This window comes from Pseudopodoces humilis, chromosome 24 (assembly GCF_049639895.1).
Source record: "Pseudopodoces humilis isolate 2021_Gansu_Grassland_sample_001 chromosome 24, ASM4963989v1, whole genome shotgun sequence".
Taxonomy (NCBI): Eukaryota; Metazoa; Chordata; class Aves; order Passeriformes; family Paridae; genus Pseudopodoces; species Pseudopodoces humilis.
In genome coordinates, this window is record NC_142223.1 from 1,394,932 (window position 1) to 1,413,674 (window position 18,743).

Consider the following 18,743-nt stretch of genomic DNA (forward strand, 5'->3'; position numbering starts at 1 on the left):
CCAGTTTATTGCACTGCTCTGAGGGGGTGCAGTATCTGAGCCAAAACATCAGCATTTGGAGGATTTGTATGAATGGATTTGTACAGCTGGATGTCCAAGCAGGAAAATTCCTGGATGGTTAAAATTCACCCAGAATTGACAAAGGGAGAGCGTGGTTGAGTTTATCCCAGCCTGCAATCTGTCTGGGCTATCCATCCTCTCCGTGAGGATTTGATCCTTGATTTATGCCTGCTGGGCAAAGGGCTCCTTCCTCATCTCCCCCAGGATTCCACATGGCTGGAGGAGGGTGGCAGGGCGTGGTTCCTGGCTGACAGCTGGCAGAAACATCCATTTCAGGGCTATTTCCTGGTGCCATTGATTTCAGCTATGGGGCAACCCAGGGTGGCAATTCCAGCTGGGCATCAGCCCCTGAGGAAACAGTGTTTTGTTGTTTCTGTGGCTTTATTTCATTGCTGAACCTCCCCCTAAGGTGGTTTGGAGCATGGAGATCTGCCAGGATCAACACCCCAAGGCACAAAACCTGGGGATGCTGAAGTGGGGGGAAGCAGCCACTGCCCGAACTGCCTTTTCCTAAGGAATGTGCTCAGGGTTGTTGCAGAATTGGGCCAAAACATTCTTTTCTGGTGAGAACTCTGTTTTGCTCAGCACTGGGTGTGAGGCAAGCTCCCGGCCATCCTGTCACAGCAGAGATTTAGGGGATCACAGAACATCCCGAGCTGGAAGGGACCCACAAAGATAATTGAAGTCCAAGCCTGTCCCTCCCACACCACCGTTCCTGCCCCCAGCCCTTCCACCAGTCTCCACTCCTCCATCCCTCAGAAAAACTGGGAATTTTCAGAGCCTGAATTTAGAGCTAAGTTGGGGCAGCTCAGGGCTGAGTCGTGTCACCTCTCAAGTGTCGTTTTTGCTGAGTACTTCAAGAGGAAACCTCTCTGAGAGGAGAGGGGTGTTCGCTGGGCTCAGCTGAGTCACGGCACGCTGGGAACCGCTGCTTTGGGCTCTCTGCTTTTATTTTGGAGCAACAGGAGGGAATTTGCTGTGAAGCAGGAAGCGGAGGGAGCGGAAAGGCTGCCAAGAGAACGCTTCCCATCACCGGGACGAGGGGCAGGTGTCCATCCACCCCTCCCTTGTTTTGCTGTGCTGGAACATCACGTCAGCTCTGCTCCCCCTCCTCGCATCCCGTGACGCGACTTCACCGGAGGGTTGTTGTCCTCGCCTCGAAGCCAAAAGGCCGAGGAGGAGACTCACCAGGGCTGGGAAGCTCTGCCTGCGCCGTCCCTTGTCGGATCAGTCCCCGGAGATGGTTTGGCAAAGGGAGTTTTTGTTTCAGCACCTCCCGGCTCGTCCCCGGCAGCGGCGGCGGAGCCGAGCCCGGCACAGCCGCGCCGCCCGCTCGCACCTGCAGGCGCCTCGCTGGCACCACGTCCCCGACCCTGCGGGGACACACACCGCACCTGAGACCTTCCCCGAGCCCCCCGGCAAGGGGCAGAGAGAGGGGATGGTGTGGATAAGGGGCAACACTCACTGCAGGTGGGGATCCCTGCCCGGGGAGCCGAGAGCGGCTGGACGGGTCCCGGGCGGCACCGCCGCGCTGCCAGCTTGGCATAGCAGCAGGCTCGGAGCAGGCAGCACCTGCGGCAGGAGGAGAGCCGGGAATGGTCGGGAATGTGGCTTCTCTCCTGCCACAGACTCGGGGAGAGCCGCCAGCCCTGCATCCTCCTGCGCTGGATCAGACAGAAGCTTCTCTGTCCCGCCCGTTCCCCGTGCGAGCCCTGCCCCGCATCCCAGCTCCGGGACCGTCCCTCTGCGCTGGTGCCACCCCACGGACCGGGCAGCTGCCACGGGCACCGCCCTGCTGACCCCGGCGTGGAGTTAGGGCTCAGCACTGCCTCACTTTCCTTGCTTCCCCAAAACCTCATTCCTTCCTGCTGCTGCTTGGTCTGCGTTTTGCAAAGCTTCAGGGGGTGCTGCTGGGCTTGTGCAGAGCCTCGGGGTTACCCCGGGACCAGCGTTATCCCTCTGGGACCAGCGTTATCCCCCCGGGACCAGCGTTATCCCTCTGGGACCAGCGTTATCCCCCCGGGACCAGCGTTATCCCTCTGAGACCAGCGTTATCCCTCTGAGACCAGCGTTATCCCTCTGGGACCAGCGTTATCCCTCTGGGACCAGCGTTATCCCTCTGAGACCAGCGTTATCCCTCTGGGACCAGCGTTATCCCTCTGGGATCAGCGTTATCCCTCTGGGATCAGCGTTATCCCTCTGGGATCAGCGTTATCCCTCTGGGACCAGCGTTATCCCTCTGGGACCAGCGTTATCCCTCTGGGACCAGCATTAACCCTCTGGGACCAGCGTTATCCCTCTGGGACCAGCGTTAACCCCCCGGGACCAGCGTTATCCCCCCGGGACCAGCGTTATCCCCCCGGGACCAGCGTTATCCCTCTGGGACCAGCATTAACCCTCTGGGACCAGCGTTATCCCTCTGGGACCAGCGTTATCCCCCCGGGACCAGCGTTATCCCCCCGGGACCAGCGTTATCCCCCCGGGACCAGCGTTATCCCCCCGGGACCAGCGTTATCCCTCTGGGACCAGCGTTATCCCTCTGGGACCAGCGTTATCCCTCTGGGACCAGCGTTATCCCTCTGGGACCAGCGTTATCCCCCCGGGACCAGCGTTATCCCCCCGGGACCAGCGCTGCCTGTACCGATCCGCCGAAGCCCTCGAGGTGCCCCATCCCGAGTAGCATCCATGGGCAGTCAGGTTTCCTACGGTGCTTCCCTCCAGTCCCGGTGTGAATGTGCGCGGGTGCTTCCCGTGAGCTGTGAACACACCTGGAGTGACCGTAAAATGTGATTTTTTTGGTAAGTTATATGAAGAAATGTGGCCGGGGGAACTGGGGAGGGGAGGAGGCTTTGCTGGGAGTCTCCCTGAGGAGTGCACAGGAGTTTGGGGATGAGCCTGGCTCCTGTCTGTGGGTTGGGGATGCACTTACTGCAGGCAAACAGCATCGTCAGCACCAGCAGGACCCTCATCTTCCTCTCACCTGGGCCTGGGAGGAGAAACAGGGGACAGGCTGAGCCAGGCAGCGAGGCCAGTTTGACAGGAGCTTCCTCTGAAATCGGATCAACCCCCAAAATCTGAAGGGAGAAAATCAACTGTGCCCCCTCCCATCAGTGTTGCTGTCCCTTGGCTGAGAGAGCAGGCGGTTTCTGAAGCTGCCCCACCACCGGAGCATCCCCCAGCACCTGAGCATCCCCCACCCCTCCAGCATCCCCCAGCACCTGAGCATCCCCCAGCACCTGAGCATCCCCCACCCCTCCAGCATCCCCCAGCACCTGAGCATCCCCCACACCTCCAGCATCCCCCAGCACCTGAGCATCCCCCAGCACCTGAGCATCCCCCACCTCTCCAGCATCCCCCACACCTCCAGCATCCCCCACCTCTCCAGCATCCCCCAGCACCTGAGCATACCCCACCCCTCCAGCATCCCCCACCACCTGAGCATCCCCCACCACCGGAGCATCCCCCACCCCTCCAGCATCCCCCACCCCTCCAGCATCCCCCACCACCTGAGCATCCCCCACCCCTCCAGCATCCCCCTGCTCCTGTCCCACCGCTTTTTGGCACCCAGAGCACCCCTCCCCACACTTTTCCTGCAGGAACCTGCCGCTCCCTCTGCCTTCTTCCAACATCCCCCCGGATTTTTCCTTCCCCAGCAGCTCACCAGGGAATCTTCCTCGCTGTCAGCCTGTCCTCCCGCAGAGATCCTGCCCTCGGTGTCCAGCCCAGCTCCAACTGGAAGCTCCGAAATGATTCGTCTGTCCCAAACCCAGGGAATGCTACGCCCCTTCCTCCCCTCTCCCCGTGGAGCCTCGAGTGACGCAGGGGCCGAGACCGACTTCTCGCAAAGTTTTGGGAAGATGTTGATTATTTACAGGCATTTCTCTCCCTGCCCAGCAGCAGCAGCAGCTCTCAGAGGACCGGGGACGATGAACACGAACACTTTATTTTATTTTTGTTTATTTCCGCGTTGATTTAATTTACATTTAATTCGATTTAATTTAATTTTAAATGTTTTAAATTTTAATTTAGCAGCTCTGCCGCGGGCAGCACAGGGATGATCCCCATCCCCACATCCCAGCTCCCATCAGCAGCACCGGGTTTGGGGGTAGAATTGATAGCCTTTCCTGTAGCTGCTGACGTTTCTCCTCAGGCACAGCGCCAGGCTGCGGTCACACTCACAGGACAAGTAGGAGCACCGAGAGCCAGGTCCTGCACAGAGGGGATCCCAGGGTCAGCCCCAGCTTTAGGGGGGTGACACCCCCTTTTCCAGGACCCTACTCACTGCAGGACAGCCTGCCATGGTGCCAGCTGTAGCGGTAGAGCCGTGTCTTGGCGTTGCAGCGGTACTCCAGGAGGTTTTGGTAGCAAGTATCGTGCAGCTGGCAGCATCTGCACAGGACATCTAAGCTTGAGGGGGTGCAATTTTCTGCCCCTCACGCCACAGAATTAAAAATATTCAAGGATATGTCTGGGCAGTGAGGTTTAAAGCGGGTTCTCACCTGTCTGTGGCATCCTTGGGCTGCCCCTTGCCCCCCAGGCCGCAGTAGCAGCCGTAGAAGCCGTAATGCAGAAGAGCGTTTTTCCCTGTCGCTTTTGAGATCATCTGGTGCAGCTGCAAGAGGCTCCCCTGGGCTGGGGACAAGCCTGGAAGGGGAAAATCAGGGAGATCACGTTGATTCCCTGCCCCAAACAGCAGCTCCATCCCTCCAGACTGGCACCAGGGTGGCGGTGAATTAGAAATGCAATGGAGAGGAAATGTGTTCCCAGCTTGGCACAGGAGAGTTGTTGCATGTCTGGGAGAGCTGGTGATGGGGAGAGGTGAAGAAATCACCAGCCTGGTCCTAATTTCAGTGGTTGTGACTGCACAGAGAGCCTTGGGCCTGAGAGAGGACACTTACCCCACACAAACAGCACAGAGAGGCCGAGGACAGACTTCATCCTTCTGACAGCTCTGGGGGAGGAAACCAAATTCTCTGTTTTACCAATCACCTTCTTCTTCCTTTCCTCATCATCCAGGAGCAGAGGTTCTCCCTCTCTCCAGGGACTGGGAGCATCTCCTGGGCTGGCATCTCAGGCAGCATCTCCTTCAATCCTGCTTCCCCAGCGTGGCACCTGCACCACAGCTCCTGCTGAAAGGAGGAGAGGGAAAAGCAATCCTCCATCCCCACTTACCTTGGCAAAGCCCTGCTGGCTTGCAGTGCCCTGCAGCAACTGGGTTTGCTTTATATAGTTTGCTCCCATCTGCCTGGGGTTCCTTTGACCCAAATCTCGCTGACTGGGCTTCCCTGCAGAGGGGAAGATGCCATCCTTCCCCTTCTGAGGAATGCCAGAAATCCCCTAAGGCCCCGTAGCCCACGAGTGGGGTGGGATGAGGTGGAAAAGCAGCATCACTTCCAGCCCAAGGAGGAAGCAAACACTCTGAGATGCCCAGGGGCCTTTTCTTCTGCCCTTCCCAGAGCCAAGGAGCTGTATCAGGGGGGAAAAAAACAGCTCTGGTTCAGGCTGGGCATGGACACAGCAAGTTTGGGGCTTTCAAGGAGGTTCAAGGAGAGTTATCACTTCTTTGTGGAAAGTATGGGCAACACTGAAAGCATCTCTAAATGTGCAGTTCCCAGAGACAGGAGGTTGGGCAGACACCAGATGATTACACCCTCACTCACCATGAGAAAACAGAAGCAAAATTAATATTCTGAGATGAGAAAGTGGAACTTGCCTTTATTTCTCTCCTTGTGACTTTTCCACCTCCTCATTACACTCTTCATGAGAAACCATTCAGTCATTAACTGCCCTCCTAAATTAGCACCTGCCTAATGTCAAGGCTTTGAAATCTTCCTTCCTCTGTGGATGATTATTCTTTAACCCTCATTTCCAAGAGTCATGGAATCCCAGACTGATTTGGTTTGGGAGGGATGTTAAGGAAGGAAGGTGATTTGTCTGTGTTTTTTGTGATGGAAAAATAGATTTTTGTTGTTCTCCCCACTGACAAAGTTTTCAGCCAAGCCCTGATCCTGGCTGTGCTTTGTCTCTGCTGTCACGAGTGATGCTCCCTGGCTGGCACGTGCCTTGTGCTTATCTGAATTGCTCACAGCCTCTTAATGCTCCTCAGGCTAATTACTGCCTCATTAATCATTTCCAATCAGTTTCTGTACTGGCACTGTTTCCCTGCTTTTAGTGTGTTTGCATTAAAAACATTTATTTCCATGAAAGGCTTTGTATGGAATTGTTTATAGCAGGAAAGAGATGTAAAAGAGCAGTTGTGTCATTCCTAGTAAAATCCTCAGAAGCCAAAACACCCCAGGAGATCCTGGGGATAGTCCTGTGAGCTTCTCCCTGTGCTGAGCTGTGGTTCAGGTTGTCCTGACTCGGGAAAAGAGGAACAGAAAAATGATATACAACTTAAAAATCGCTGTGATGTGAAGCCTCTTACTGTATTTCTGGGACTGTTTTGTTGTGTTCCTCACGAAGCTGCTTGGATGTGGATTAGAAAATCATAGAATGCCAGAATCCCAGATGGGTTTGGGCTGGAAGGGACTTTAAAACTCATCTTGTTCCACTCCCTGCCATAGCAAGGACACCTTCCACTGTCCCAGGTTGCTCTAAGCCCCATCCAACCTGGCCTTGGGCACTGCCAGGGATCCAGGGCAACCACAGCTTCTCTGGGCATCCTGTTCCCCAAACTCATTGCTCCACATGGGGATAGAAATGTGAATTACAGCCCTGTTGGGACCATGGAAAATGTTGGAGGGTCAGGCAAATGACGTGGCTGAGGTGTGGGATGCAGAAGTTCTCCCCAAACTCGTCAGCCACTGTTGCAGTGCCTCAATCTCAACATCCCTTACAGAAAAAAAACCACCATAGAGAACCAATTTACATCCCTTTTATTGTATCATTATTATCTGCTGGGAAATGAAATCAAGAGAGGAGGAAGGGACAAAAAGAGGAAGCTGCTGTGGCTTTCCAGGAACTGGTGGGTCTCCATCTGTGGTGCTCGTTCTGAGCAGCACCTCACATGCAGCTCTACCTTTTCTGAGCCCCATTTTCTGGGGAAAACCAGCCCAAATCTGGAATTCTGTGTGCAGATTCCCCCTCCTCAGCACTGGAGTTTACTTCCTTGGCATTTGAGTTTGAAGTAGAAGCGGTAGGAATTGTTGTAGGAGTGCAGGGTGCTGGCGAAGCACGAGGCCACGGTGCTGTCACACACACAGGTCTCTCTCTCGCACCAGCTCTGCTCATCACCTGCGGGGGGAAAACACGGAGCCCTGCCGTGCCTTTCCTGCCCGGAGCCATGGGGGAAGGACAGAGAGCAGCGTGTCCTGGTGCTCCCCTTCCCCAACCTCAGTGCGCATTTCATTATCCCAGCCGCTCGGGAATGGGGCTGGATTCACCCGGGGGATGCTCAGGAGATTCACCCGGGGGATGTGCAGGAGATTCACCCGGGATTCACCCGGGATTCACCCAGGGAATTTTCAGGAGAATCACCCGGGATTCACCCGGGATTCATCTGGGGGATGCTCAGGAGATTCACCCAGGATTCACCCAGGATTTACCCAGGATTTACCATGGGGATGCTCAGGAGATTCACCCAGGATTTATTCAGGGGATGCTCAGGAGACTCACCCAGAATTCATCCAGGATTCACCCGGGATTCACCCGGGGGATGCTCAGAAGATTCACCCGGGATTTACTCAGGATTTACCCAGGGGATGCTCAGGAGATTCACCCGGGATTCACCCTGGATTCACCCGGGATTCACCCGGGATTCACCCAGGGGATGCTCAGGAGATTCACCCGGGATTCACCCAGGGGATTTTCAGGAGAATCACCCGGGATTCACCCGGGATTCATCTGGGGGATGCTCAGGAGATTTAGCCGGGATTCACCCAGGATTTACCATGGGGATGCTCAGGAGATTCACCCAGGATTCACCCAGGATTTACTCAGGATTTACCCAGGGGATGCTCAGGAGATTTAGCCGGGATTCACCCAGGATTTACCATGGGGATGCTCAGGAGATTTACCCAGGATTTACTCAGGGGATGCTCAGGAGATTCACCCAGGATTCACCCAGGATTTACTCAGGATTTACCCAGGGGATGCTCAGGAGATTCACCCAGGATTTACCATGGGGATGCTCAGGAGATTCACCCAGGATTTACTCAGGATTTACCCAGGGGATGCTCAGGAGATTCACCCAGGATTCACCCAGGATTTACTCAGGATTTACCCAGGGGATGCTCAGGAGATTCACCCAGGATTCACCCAGGATTCACCCAGGATTTACCATGGGGATGCTCAGGAGATTCACCCAGGATTCACCCAGGATTTACCCAGGATTTACCATGGGGATGCTCAGGAGATTCACCCGGGATTTACTCAGGATTTACCCAGGGGATGCTCAGGAGATTCACCCAGGATTTACTCAGGGGACGCTCAGGAGATTCACCCAGGGGATGCTCAGGAGATTCACCCGGGATTCACCCGGGATTCACCCGGGGGATGCTCAGGAGATTCACCCGGGATTCACCCGGGGGATGCTCAGGAGATTCACCCGGGATTCACCCGGGATTCACCCGGGATTCACCCGGGGGATGCTCAGGAGATTCACCCTGGATTCACCCGGGATTCAGCCGGGATTCACCCGGGGGATGCTCAGGAGATTCACCCTGGATTCACCCGGGATTCACCCGGGATTCACCCGGGGGATGCTCCCCTGTCTCGGGGATGCTCACCCTGCCCTCTCGGTACTCACTGCAGGTGATGCTCCCGTTGGAGGAGGTGAAGCTGTAGGGGGTGAGCAGGGGGCTGCACCTGCCCTCCCTCAGCCTCCTGTAGCAGCAATCGTGGGCTTGGCAGCACCTGCGGGGACACCACGTCAAACCTCGGCCCCAAACCCTCCCTCACCACAGCCGGAGCACAGGGGAAGGTCCAGCCTCAAATTTAAGGGAAGAGGAGGGAGCGAGACAACAGCTGGGGAGGGGTACAAAGCCCCCCAGCGCTGCAAGGCAGGCAGTGAGGGGCTTTACTGCTGCGGGGTCTCACCTGTCAGTGGGATCCACGGGGGTCCCGGAGCCCCCGATGCCGCAGAAACAGCCGTACCAGCTGTAGGACAGCAGGGCACTCCTGCCCGTGGCCACCCTGATCATCCTCTCCAGCTCCAGGACGCTGGTGCCAGCCGGGAGCAGCCCTGGGGGGCACAGGATGGGCTCAGGACCAGAGCCAGGGGGTATCCCCCGAACCTTGCACCAGGCAGGGGCATTAAACTGGTCTGGCATTGCTGGAAACCTGCACTTGCAGGATTTGAACCTCCAGAATTATGGAATTACAGAATCATGGGATGGTTTGGGCTGGAAGGAAGCTCAAAGCCTGTCTTGTTCCACCTCCTGCCATGGGTGACACCTTCCACTATCCCAGGTTGCTCCAAGACACAACTTGGCCTTGGACACTTCCAGGATTTGGGCAGCCACAGCTTCTCTGGGCACCCTGTGCCAGGGGGAGGATGGATTTTTCAGCCTGGCTTTTACAGCCTCTGGCTGTAAAAATAAAGATATTTTTACACAAGGTATTTTGCAAACTGCAATCACCCATCACCAACCAGGATCAGCCATGGGCTTGGCACAGGTAGGAAAGGTGACAACAGGGCTCCAGAGCCTCCCAAAATAAATATGGATCTCAGCATTCCAAAGCCTCCCCATCACCGAGCCCTCCAGGACTGCAGCAGTTCTACACAAAGCACTGGAGAGAAGCTGCCAGGTTTAAACCAAAACCTGAATCGTGCACAGAGACTCAGGGTTTGTAGGTGGATTCCTGGCCGGGGACAGCAGGACACTTACCACAAGCCAGGAGCACGGCGAGGAGGAGATTCCTCATCCTGGGGCTGCCCTGGAGAGGGAACAAGGACGGGTGATGATCCAGGAGCTCCTGCAGTGCCCCAGCAGGGACAGGGAGCCAGGGCAGTGCCTCGGGTGACATTCGTGTCACTGTGAGCACACAGCTCTGCAAGGCATCACCCAGTGAACCCCCCCAAGGTTCTGTACCCCAGTTTGGGGATGTGGGGCAGGGTGGTTTGTCCTGCCTGGGACCTGCAGCCCTCCCCCCGTGCCCTGGGGAGCAGCAGGGCAGTGAAATCCCCTCTCCTTACCCCACCCGGACCTGCAGCTCCAACGCTGCCGGCTCAGCGGGGTGGGTTTATATCCCTGCCAGGCCCACCCCCTCCTCTATCTGTGCTGATGCTGTCAGTCACCCTAAACCAGGATTGCCTGAACAGGGAGACAATTCCCATCCTTTTCCCCCAGAAAACACGGGTTTTCTCACAGCATCGTCTCCATCATCCATTCCTCCATCATCTCACTGGGCACGAGGCCGGCTCTATCCCTGCATGAGGCCAGTCAAGGCCTTGGCCATGGCCAGGGTTTTAAAATCCATGGGATTTGGTGGCTGGAGAAATGGGATAAAAGTGATTTTCACCCAGGATGGCACCTCAGAGGGTGTCAAATCCTCGTTGCAGGTGTAGAGGCAGCACTTTGGGCTCAATGTTTCCTCAGTTTTGCCAGCTCACTCTCTGAAGCCTCAAAGATGATTTCCCTTGGCTCCTTCCTTGCAGCTGTCCCCCCAAATCCATGGCTGCATCCAAATCCAGCTGTGCCAAATTGCAAGGGAGAACAGCAAACAGCAGGATTGCATTTCCTGGGTCTGCAGTTTTCCTGTCCTGCCCAGGGGGAAAGGGGTCTGTGAAATTAAACTGCCAGCAGCAAAGGCTGGAAAAGCCATGAAAGGGCTTGGAATGCTTTGGGAATAGAGTTTAGTTAATTACAATAACCCAAACATGATACAGAGACACGTGGGAGACACAAAATCAGAGGAGATAAGCAACAAAAGCTGCTTCTTTGAAACCGTGGGGCCAAGAACAAACACAGACACAAATGCAGGTATCAGGAGGTAGGCAGGGCCCCACCCTCAGGGATTAACCATGCTCCCAGAGAAGGGAATTTGGGGTTGGGAATTGTGAAGAAATGACTGACTGGTGTGGAGGCAAGAGGAGAAACCTTTGTTGAAATTCCTGAGAGCCGCCAAAGCTGACACTGGAAGGGATGTCACACCTCAGCTGCTCTGTCCCAGGGTTTTCTTTCCCTCTAACCTTTTATTTCCTGCTGCAAGTGGAATAAAACCCCATCCAAGCCTGTTAAGGATGGGGAGTTACATCTCACCTGCCTCCCCACCCACCATCTGCACAAGGAACCTCTCCAAAACACCACAGTGACAGCCCCAACCCCTGCTTTCCCCACCTGACTTTTAAAACCAGGGCATCCCTAATAATTAACTAATTAATCCCTTTCCCATCTCCTCCACAAAACCATTGCAAGAGGTTCCCCCCACTGTGGTAGTTCTTGTCTGTGCTGCTCCTGCTTTGGCATTGCAGGCACATGGATTTAGGGGGAAAAATTGGGTTTTGCTGTAGAGTTTGGATAAATCTGTATGAAAAGCATTGTCCAGAGACACAAATGGAGAGCAGAGGGCTGGGATCATGTGGATTTGGGATCCACACATGGTTTTAACCAAATCCCCTCATTTTAAGCCCTCCCTCTCTGTGGAGGATCCACTCAGGGGAGTTCCCACACAAAGCTAAACCCTGTCTTTAACTAACCCACAGACTCGAGGGCTTAAAAACCACCCGTGGAAGTTATTATCCCATTGGAAATGTGGAACTTTTCAGCCTTCCATGGAACAAGGAGAGCCAGGTATCACCCACCCATCTGTTCGCTCAGGGCCCTACTGGAGTGTAAATACCCGCTGTGCTTTGATCTGCAGCCTTGCTAAACATCCTGGGCTGGGGTGAGCTGATAGGAGACTATTTCCCCAGTTATTTTATTTATTTTTAGTGCACAGGTTCACCTTGATCCTCCCACCCCGCAGGGTGGAGACCCCCAAGTTTATGGTGGGTATTTATTGCTTCGATGGGCTCTGTTAGTGGGAGCAGCAGCTGCTTAATTAGGAGTGGGTTTAGAAAGGGATTAATGGGGAGAGATGGAAGAGGTTGGTGTTGTGTGGGGTGTTCCCAGAAGGAAAACTCACCCAGGGATCATTTGTAGCCGGGGGGATCAGGAGGACTCAACCTCCCTCCCAGCTGCAGCTTTCCCAGCACAAAGAAACTCTCCCAAAAGAGTTGTTTTAGGTCCCTGTGTGATCTTGTGTGTAATGTGGCATTTTAAAAAGGTGTTTTCATCACAATTTGGGGTTTATCTGATTCAGTGCTCACTGAATAATGTCACAGGGAGGTTAAACGCTGTCTTGTGCTCCCATGCTGCTGCCTTTGCTCAGGATGGGCTGCAATGCCTTGGTTTTTAAACTGTTAGGGCTGAACCCCAAAGATTTGGGTATTTAAGCAGGGTGACACCACTGTGGTTTTGCTTTGGGTGGGTTGGAGGAATGGGAATTCCTGCTGGGACAGCCCAGGTACCACGGTCATCAACGGGTGGAGTTGGTGAGAGACCCCTGAGCCACCCCCTGCTCCCACCACTCCTTCGTGTCCAGCAGGACGAAGCTTCTGGAACCTTCCCAATGTCCCAGGGCTGCTCCTGTGCCACCTGAGGCTGTCACGGGGCTTACAGAGGGTCACGGCTATCCCTGAGCCTGGGGATGGCCCCTGGGACCACACCAGGACATCCCAGCTATTCCCAGCCCTGCTTCTAGCCCTGGGTCCACTCTGGAACATCCTCGGATCCATCCCGGGACATGCCAACTGTCCCACTCCTGCCTGTTCCCATCTCCACTCCCATCCATCCCTGTTCCCACCCCTGTTCCCTTCTGCATTCCTGTCCCTGCTCCCTTTCCCATTCCTGTCACTGCTCCCATTCCCATCCATCCTGGTTCCCACTGCCGTTCTCATCCGCATTCCCGTCCCGGTTCTTGTTTCCCTTTCCCATTCCCATCACCATCCCCGTCTCCATCTGTCCCCGTCCCCATTCCCCATTCCCCATTCCCATTCCCAATTCCAATTCCCATTCCCATTCCCCATTCCCCATTCCCATTCCCCATTCCCCATTCCCCATTCCCCATTCCCATTCCCATTCCCCATTCCCCATTCCCCATTCCCATTCCCCATTCCCATTCCCATCCCCATTCCCATCCCCATTCCCATTCCCCATTCCCATTCCCCATTCCCATTCCCATTCCCCATTCCCATTCCCCATTCCCATTCCCATTCCCATTCCCATTCCCATTCCCCATTCCCCATTCCCATTCCCATTCCCATTCCCCATTCCCATTCCCATTCCCCATTCCCATTCCCATTCCCATTCCCAATTCCAATTCCCATTCCCATTCCCCATTCCCATTCACCCATTTCCCATTCCCATTCCCCATTCCCCATTCCCCATTCCCATTCCCATTCCCCATTCCCGTTCCCGCGCGGGGCGGGGGGGCGGGGCCTGACGGGGCGGGGGCGGGGGGCGCGCCCGGAAGTGCCGCTGTCGCCACGGCAACGGCGCCGCGCGGCGGGCGCGGGACGGGTGAGGGGAGAGCGGGGCCGGTGAGGGGAGCGCGGGGCCCGTGAGGGGAGAGCGGGGCCCGTGAGGGGAGAGCGGTGAGGGGAGAGCGGGGCCGGTGAGGGGAGAGCGGGGCCGGTGAGGGGAGAGCTGGGCCGGTGAGGGGAGAGCGGGGCCCGTGAGGGGAGAGCGGTGAGGGGAGCACGGGGCCGGTGAGGGGAGAGCGGTGAGGGGAGAGCGGTGAGGGGAGAGCGGGGCCGGTCAGGGGAGCGCGGGGCCCGTGAGGGGAGAGCGGGGCCGGTGAGGGGAGAGCGGGGCCGGTGAGGGGAGAGCGGGGCCCGGGAGGGGAGAGCGGGGCCCGGGAGGGGAACGCGGGGCAGGTGAGGGGAGAGCGGGGCCGGTGAGGGGAGAGCGGGGCCGGTGAGGGGAACGCGGGGCAGGTGAGGGGAGAGCGGGGCCCGTGAGGGGAGAGCGGGGCCGGTGAGGGGAGCGCGGGGCCCGTGAGGGGAGAGCGGGGCCCGTGAGGGGAGAGCGGGGCAGGGGAGGGGAGAGCGGGGCCCGTGAGAGGAACGCGGGGCAGGTGAGGGGAGAGCGGGGCAGGTGAGGGAGCGGGACCGGGACCTGTTTCTGGGGCTGTGGAGCCGGGCTCAGCCAGCGGGGCTGCGCTTCTGCCCCGGCACCCGGCACTGAGGGCTCTGCCTGGGGCTGCGCCAGCTCTCAGCAGGACAAGGGACAGTGGGCAGGGACTGATGCGCGGGAAGTTCCACTTGAACATGAGGAAGGACTTCTTTAAACACCTGGAACTGCCCAGAGAGGGTGTGGAGTAGCGGGGATATTCCAGACCCATCCGCACACAATCCTGTGCCCTGTGCTGGCCCTGCTGGAGCACCGAGGGGACACCAGATGAGCTTCCATTGTCCCTTCCAGCCTGACCCAGCCTGGGATGCCGTGCTGTGGGTCAGGGGCGTGAAGTGCCAGCCTCCCCGGCCCTGGGGGCACCTGTGGGCACAGCCCTCCCTGGCTGTGGTTCCCCATCCCAGCCCTCTCCAGAGCCCACGTTTTCAGCCTGTCCCCTCTAACATACGCTGTGCTGGGGCAGTGCAGACACTCGTGGAGGGTCCCACCAGGTTGGTTGGGTGGTTGGGGGTTTATTCTTGGAAGTGGCAGCGTCACTGAGACTATCTGTAAGTGCTCCCGTGCACTTGGGAGTTGGTTCTGCCTCGGTGCGTTGTTGCCTTGGAGTTTATTTGTTGGCGGTAAGGTACAGCCCCTGTCCCTCCCACAGGCTCCTGGGAAGCTGGGATGAGTCACCCGGGCGAGTGTCCCTGTCCCCTCCGCTGGAGGCTCAGGAGGGACAGGTCTGTCAGCTCGGGCTGGGCAGGGTGTGCTGGGACTCTGCCTTAGCTGTGCTGAGCTGGAGGAGAAGTGAAATGTTAAATAACAAACACATCGCTGGCAAAGCACCACAGGGGCTGTTCGCTCTGTTTGGTTTAGAATAGAATCTCAGAAGGGTTTGGGTTGGAAGGGAACCTAAAGACCATCTTGTTCTACCCCTGCCATGGGCAGGGACACCTTCCACTGTCCCAGGCTGCTCCAAGCCTCGTCCAGCCTGGTCTTGGGCACTGCCAGGGATCCAGGGTCAGCCACAGCTTCTCCCCACCCTCACAGGGAAGAATTCCTTCCCAAGATCCCACCTAACCCTGCCCTCTGGCAGTGGGAAGCCATTCTCTGTGTCCTGCCACTCCAGGCCCATGTCCACAGTCTCCATCTTTCCCTTCAGCTCCCTTCAGGTACTGGAAAGCCACAGTTAGGTCACCCTGGGGTGAGTTTCCAGCTTCAGAAGAAAGAAGTTGTTCTTTCCATCAAAAACTTACATTCAGTGGCAAAGGGCACAACTCCCTGAAGCTCTGGGTCAACTGTACACAATTCCTGCCAAAACCAGTCCCTACAAATAAATAACGCATCTCCTACCCTCTGTGACTCAGCCCTTTGTGCCCTGCAGGGTTTCTGCCTGCCCAGGCAGTGATACCCCAGATTTATTCTCTCATTACCTGACACATTGCACAGCGTGGGAGCCTCAGGGAGGTTGAACTCTCCTGACCAGTTGCTCTAACTCTTCCCTCTGCTCCCAGCCCGCAGGTGCGATGGCCACAGCGGTTTTCTGGGACTCAGCACCAGCTCAGCTCCTCTTCCCTCCAGGCACAGCCACTCTGCTGTGCACCATGCACGTCACCAGGCCCAAATCTGCCAAGGGACAGAGGCCAAGCCTGAGCCACCGCCAGGGAATGGAAGCCTGTCCGTGCTGTGTGCCATCTTCCTCACCGGCAGCCTCTCCTCGGGAATTGCTGAACAGCCGGAGAGCACCACTCACAAAACCGGCCTTCCCACCTGTCCAGGTGTCTCCTGAGAAAATCCCAAAGCTCCTGCAGCAAGTGCCTTTGAAGAGCTCCTCGTCCCTGAACAAGTACCGGGTGCTCCCCTCCATCATCCGGAAGGGCGTAGGGAGCGGTGCCGTGGAAGCGTTGGCTGAACGGACCGACCGGCTGGAGGTGACTGAGGGGCAGGGGGATGCTCCAAAAGCCATCAAGACTTTTTCTGGAGAACAGGGATCTGCCAGCACATTGTCAGGAAGTGACATTCCCACTGAAGAGAGCTCCCACATGCACTGTGCCCCTGAGCAGTGGGGAAGGCGAGCGAGGCAGGAGAGCCCTCGGGTGTTCCCTGGAAGCCTGGAAGAGCCACACGTGCTGCTCGCTGTCCGATCTCCCTCTGGGCAGAGGTTTGAGCACCACTTCAAGCCCTCTGACAGTCTCCAGACGGTTCTTGCTGTGGCAGGACAGAAATTGTTGGCCAACTACCAACAGTGCAGCGTTGAAACCATGGAGGTGCCCCGGAGGAGCTTCTCTGACCTTACAAAATCCCTTCAGGAGTGCGGGATCCTCCCCAAGTCTGTGCTGTGCATCCGACAGGACGAGCAGCATGATGCAGCAGATCTTTAGGCACACAGAGAGATGCTGTGGGTCCTTCTTCTTCCAAAAAACTGAGTCTGATGCTTCCTGAAACCTACTTCTTTATCTTCCAACTCCCACCAAATACCGGTGAAGCAGTTATGGATATGTAATAGTATTTGAAATAATATTTCAGAAAATAGTATTTCAGGTGCATAAACCTGATTCATACAGAGCAGCTTGTGTCACCTGTGCCATCACAAATTTCTGCCTCAGCACCACCAACCTTCAGTCTTTCTGGTTTGTTGAAGTTGCTGATGTTCTTTGAACACTCAGGTTTCCAAGTCCTCTCCCCTTGTCCTTTTCTGTGTTTTGGGAAGTTATCAGTTCTCTGAATGCAGAAGCACCATTTGGGAAGGTAGAAGCAGAGCTGGTTTAGCTACAGGAACACCTTCAGTAGCTTATCTTTATCCTAAACATCTTCTCAAGAGACTGAAAAGGAGATCAAACCCCAAAACCATCTGGAAATAGCAATATTAACACATTAATGAGTTATTGTGAAGTATTAAATTGCAACACTGATCATAAAATACCTGTGAGGGCTCAGGTGTAACCTCAGTCCAGCTCTTAACTTTGACTAAATCATCTTTTTAAGAACAAATAATTATTATTTTGGTTGTCTTGAGGAGCAGCAGGATTTTCTCTTGAGTTTTCCTCCTCTTATTCAGCTCATGTGATCCACAGGTAAGAAGAGATGGATAGTTAAGAAGAGATGTTAGAGATAATTCCATTTAACCCCTCTGCACTACAGGGAGTTAGTCCAAGGAGCAAGTACTGCTTTGGGAATTTTTAAATAAGGTATTAATGGGATTTGACTGGGAATTAGCTCAAGGACTAAGCCATCTTTTACTAAACCATCATTAAAAGGCTGGTTGGGTGACTAACCAGGTTTAGGCTAACACAATGTGCTTGTGCTAAAATATGAAAAATATCTTCTAGTTTCTAATGGAATTTCAAAAGCAGTGATTTTTAATCTCCTTTAAAAATGGACCACTTGCCACACAGATGGACTGACTTTAAATGTTTTGAGGTAAACCAAATTTATTTTGAAGCTCAGTGTAACTGCTAAAACAGCACAGGAGCACAAACACAACAGGAACAGAAAGCTGATTGCTGGTGCTGGCTGTGAGTGTGGTACCTGATGCTAAATCAAGTGTTCAGCAGCTTTATAAAACCAGTATGTGAAGAGCAGTGGTCCCTGCTGCTGTTGGTGATAGGAATCACTCAGCAGTCCCAGATATTGAAATATATAGATGCCTTCAACAGAACCATGAAGTATTTCACTTGGTTTCAGGAAAAAGGACCATTTTCCATGTTTCTTTCAGTGTTAGGTAGTTAATTCCCTATTTCTGCCTGTTGTGTGTGCTGTTACTCCTTCATTTCAGAGTGTTTCCATCCTGTGTTAAATAAAACCTTTTAGGCTGAAACTTGAACATGAAATGATTTACATGAGCTGAGGTTTATCCATCACACCTGCTCTTAAGAAACCTTTCATTTGACGTCAAATACCTCATGGGCTGCCCAAAGGGGTTTTTGGAAGGTCAGCTGCCCTCCAAGAACCTTCCTGAAGTTTGTACCTGTGAGAGAGCAAGAACAATCACACAGTTCAGCAACTTGGCTCACAGTGGACTTCTCATGCTGGAGGATGTTCCTCCTGGATATCTAAGATAAAGCTGGATGAGTTTAGTCCTAATCACCTCACCCAGGCCACAGCATTTCCAAAGATGGGTAAAAAAGTCTTGATCTAGACACACACAATGCAGAAAACACCTCTTTTCTCCCTCAGTTCTCTTCCCTACAGAACTGTTCTGGGGAGATTTTAGCAGCAACTCTAAGCCCAGCACAAGCACAGGGGGAAGAATATTTATCTGACCTCATTTATTGTGTGGCATCATTTAAGAAACTTCTTTGTGGGAATCTTTTAAGAATTTCAGCATTAAAATTCATTCTGTCACACATATAAAACTTTTCAGGACTTTTGGCTGAGAATATCCTTACTGAGGTTTTTAAACACCAACAAACCATTCAAGCAAGAAGTCAGCAAAGGGTTTGTTCAGTATGTGTTCTTTAATTCCAATTAAAAGTACATTAGAAACAGCACACAGGACCAGCAGCAGCTTCCATGACAATTCAACCCAATACTCTGCTGTCACCAGGTCATTCAGCTGTACTAGGAAAGTAGGTGATTAAATCA

At 54.7% G+C, this 18,743-nt stretch overlaps 3 protein-coding genes across 18 annotated transcripts; 1 reads left to right on the top strand and 2 right to left on the bottom strand.

The window, feature by feature from the left end:
- Positions 1-989: 989 nt before the first annotated feature.
- On the bottom strand, positions 990-5,082 carry LOC102108410 (basic phospholipase A2 Cdr-13). 6 transcript variants are annotated; one of them, XM_088066639.1, is made up of 6 exons: positions 4,560-5,077; positions 4,343-4,449; positions 3,722-4,269; positions 2,990-3,109; positions 2,702-2,828; positions 1,712-1,724 (listed from the first exon to the last, which is right to left on the bottom strand). In XM_088066639.1, the coding sequence occupies exons 1-3, from the start codon at positions 4,760-4,762 to the stop codon at positions 4,145-4,147; spliced, it is 435 nt and encodes a 144-aa protein (XP_087922765.1). In that variant the 5' UTR covers positions 4,763-5,077; the 3' UTR covers positions 1,712-1,724; positions 2,702-2,828; positions 2,990-3,109; positions 3,722-4,144. The 6 variants fall into 6 exon arrangements, with proteins under 6 accessions (XP_014112694.2, XP_014112693.2, XP_087922770.1 ...); XM_014257219.2 differs by lacking the exons at positions 1,712-1,724; positions 4,343-4,449; positions 4,560-5,077 and adding exons at positions 990-1,433; positions 1,526-1,632 and having other exon boundaries at positions 3,722-3,931; XM_014257218.2 differs by lacking the exons at positions 1,712-1,724; positions 4,343-4,449; positions 4,560-5,077 and adding exons at positions 990-1,433; positions 1,526-1,632 and having other exon boundaries at positions 2,990-3,046; positions 3,722-3,907.
- Positions 5,083-6,920: 1,838 nt separating this feature from the next.
- On the bottom strand, positions 6,921-11,925 carry LOC102102576 (phospholipase A2, membrane associated). 10 transcript variants are annotated; one of them, XM_088066630.1, is made up of 6 exons: positions 11,265-11,294; positions 10,372-10,494; positions 9,891-9,939; positions 9,100-9,244; positions 8,810-8,916; positions 6,921-7,296 (listed from the first exon to the last, which is right to left on the bottom strand). In XM_088066630.1, exons 2-6 carry the CDS (start codon positions 10,390-10,392, stop codon positions 7,151-7,153), a joined length of 468 nt encoding a protein of 155 aa, XP_087922756.1. In that variant the 5' UTR covers positions 10,393-10,494; positions 11,265-11,294; the 3' UTR covers positions 6,921-7,150. The 10 variants fall into 10 exon arrangements, with proteins under 10 accessions (XP_087922756.1, XP_087922759.1, XP_087922755.1 ...); XM_088066633.1 differs by lacking the exons at positions 10,372-10,494; positions 11,265-11,294 and adding exons at positions 10,525-10,696; positions 11,103-11,227; XM_088066629.1 differs by lacking the exon at positions 11,265-11,294 and adding an exon at positions 11,079-11,205.
- UBXN10 (UBX domain protein 10) lies at positions 11,679-18,678 on the top strand. Of its 2 annotated transcripts, none has more exons than XM_088066627.1 (2): positions 11,679-11,795; positions 15,674-18,678. In XM_088066627.1, the coding sequence occupies exon 2, from the start codon at positions 15,686-15,688 to the stop codon at positions 16,538-16,540; it is 855 nt and encodes a 284-aa protein (XP_087922753.1). In that variant the 5' UTR covers positions 11,679-11,795; positions 15,674-15,685; the 3' UTR covers positions 16,541-18,678. The 2 variants fall into 2 exon arrangements, with proteins under 2 accessions (XP_087922753.1, XP_087922754.1); XM_088066628.1 differs by lacking the exon at positions 11,679-11,795 and adding an exon at positions 13,534-13,565.
- The last annotated feature ends 65 nt before the right edge of the window (positions 18,679-18,743 follow it).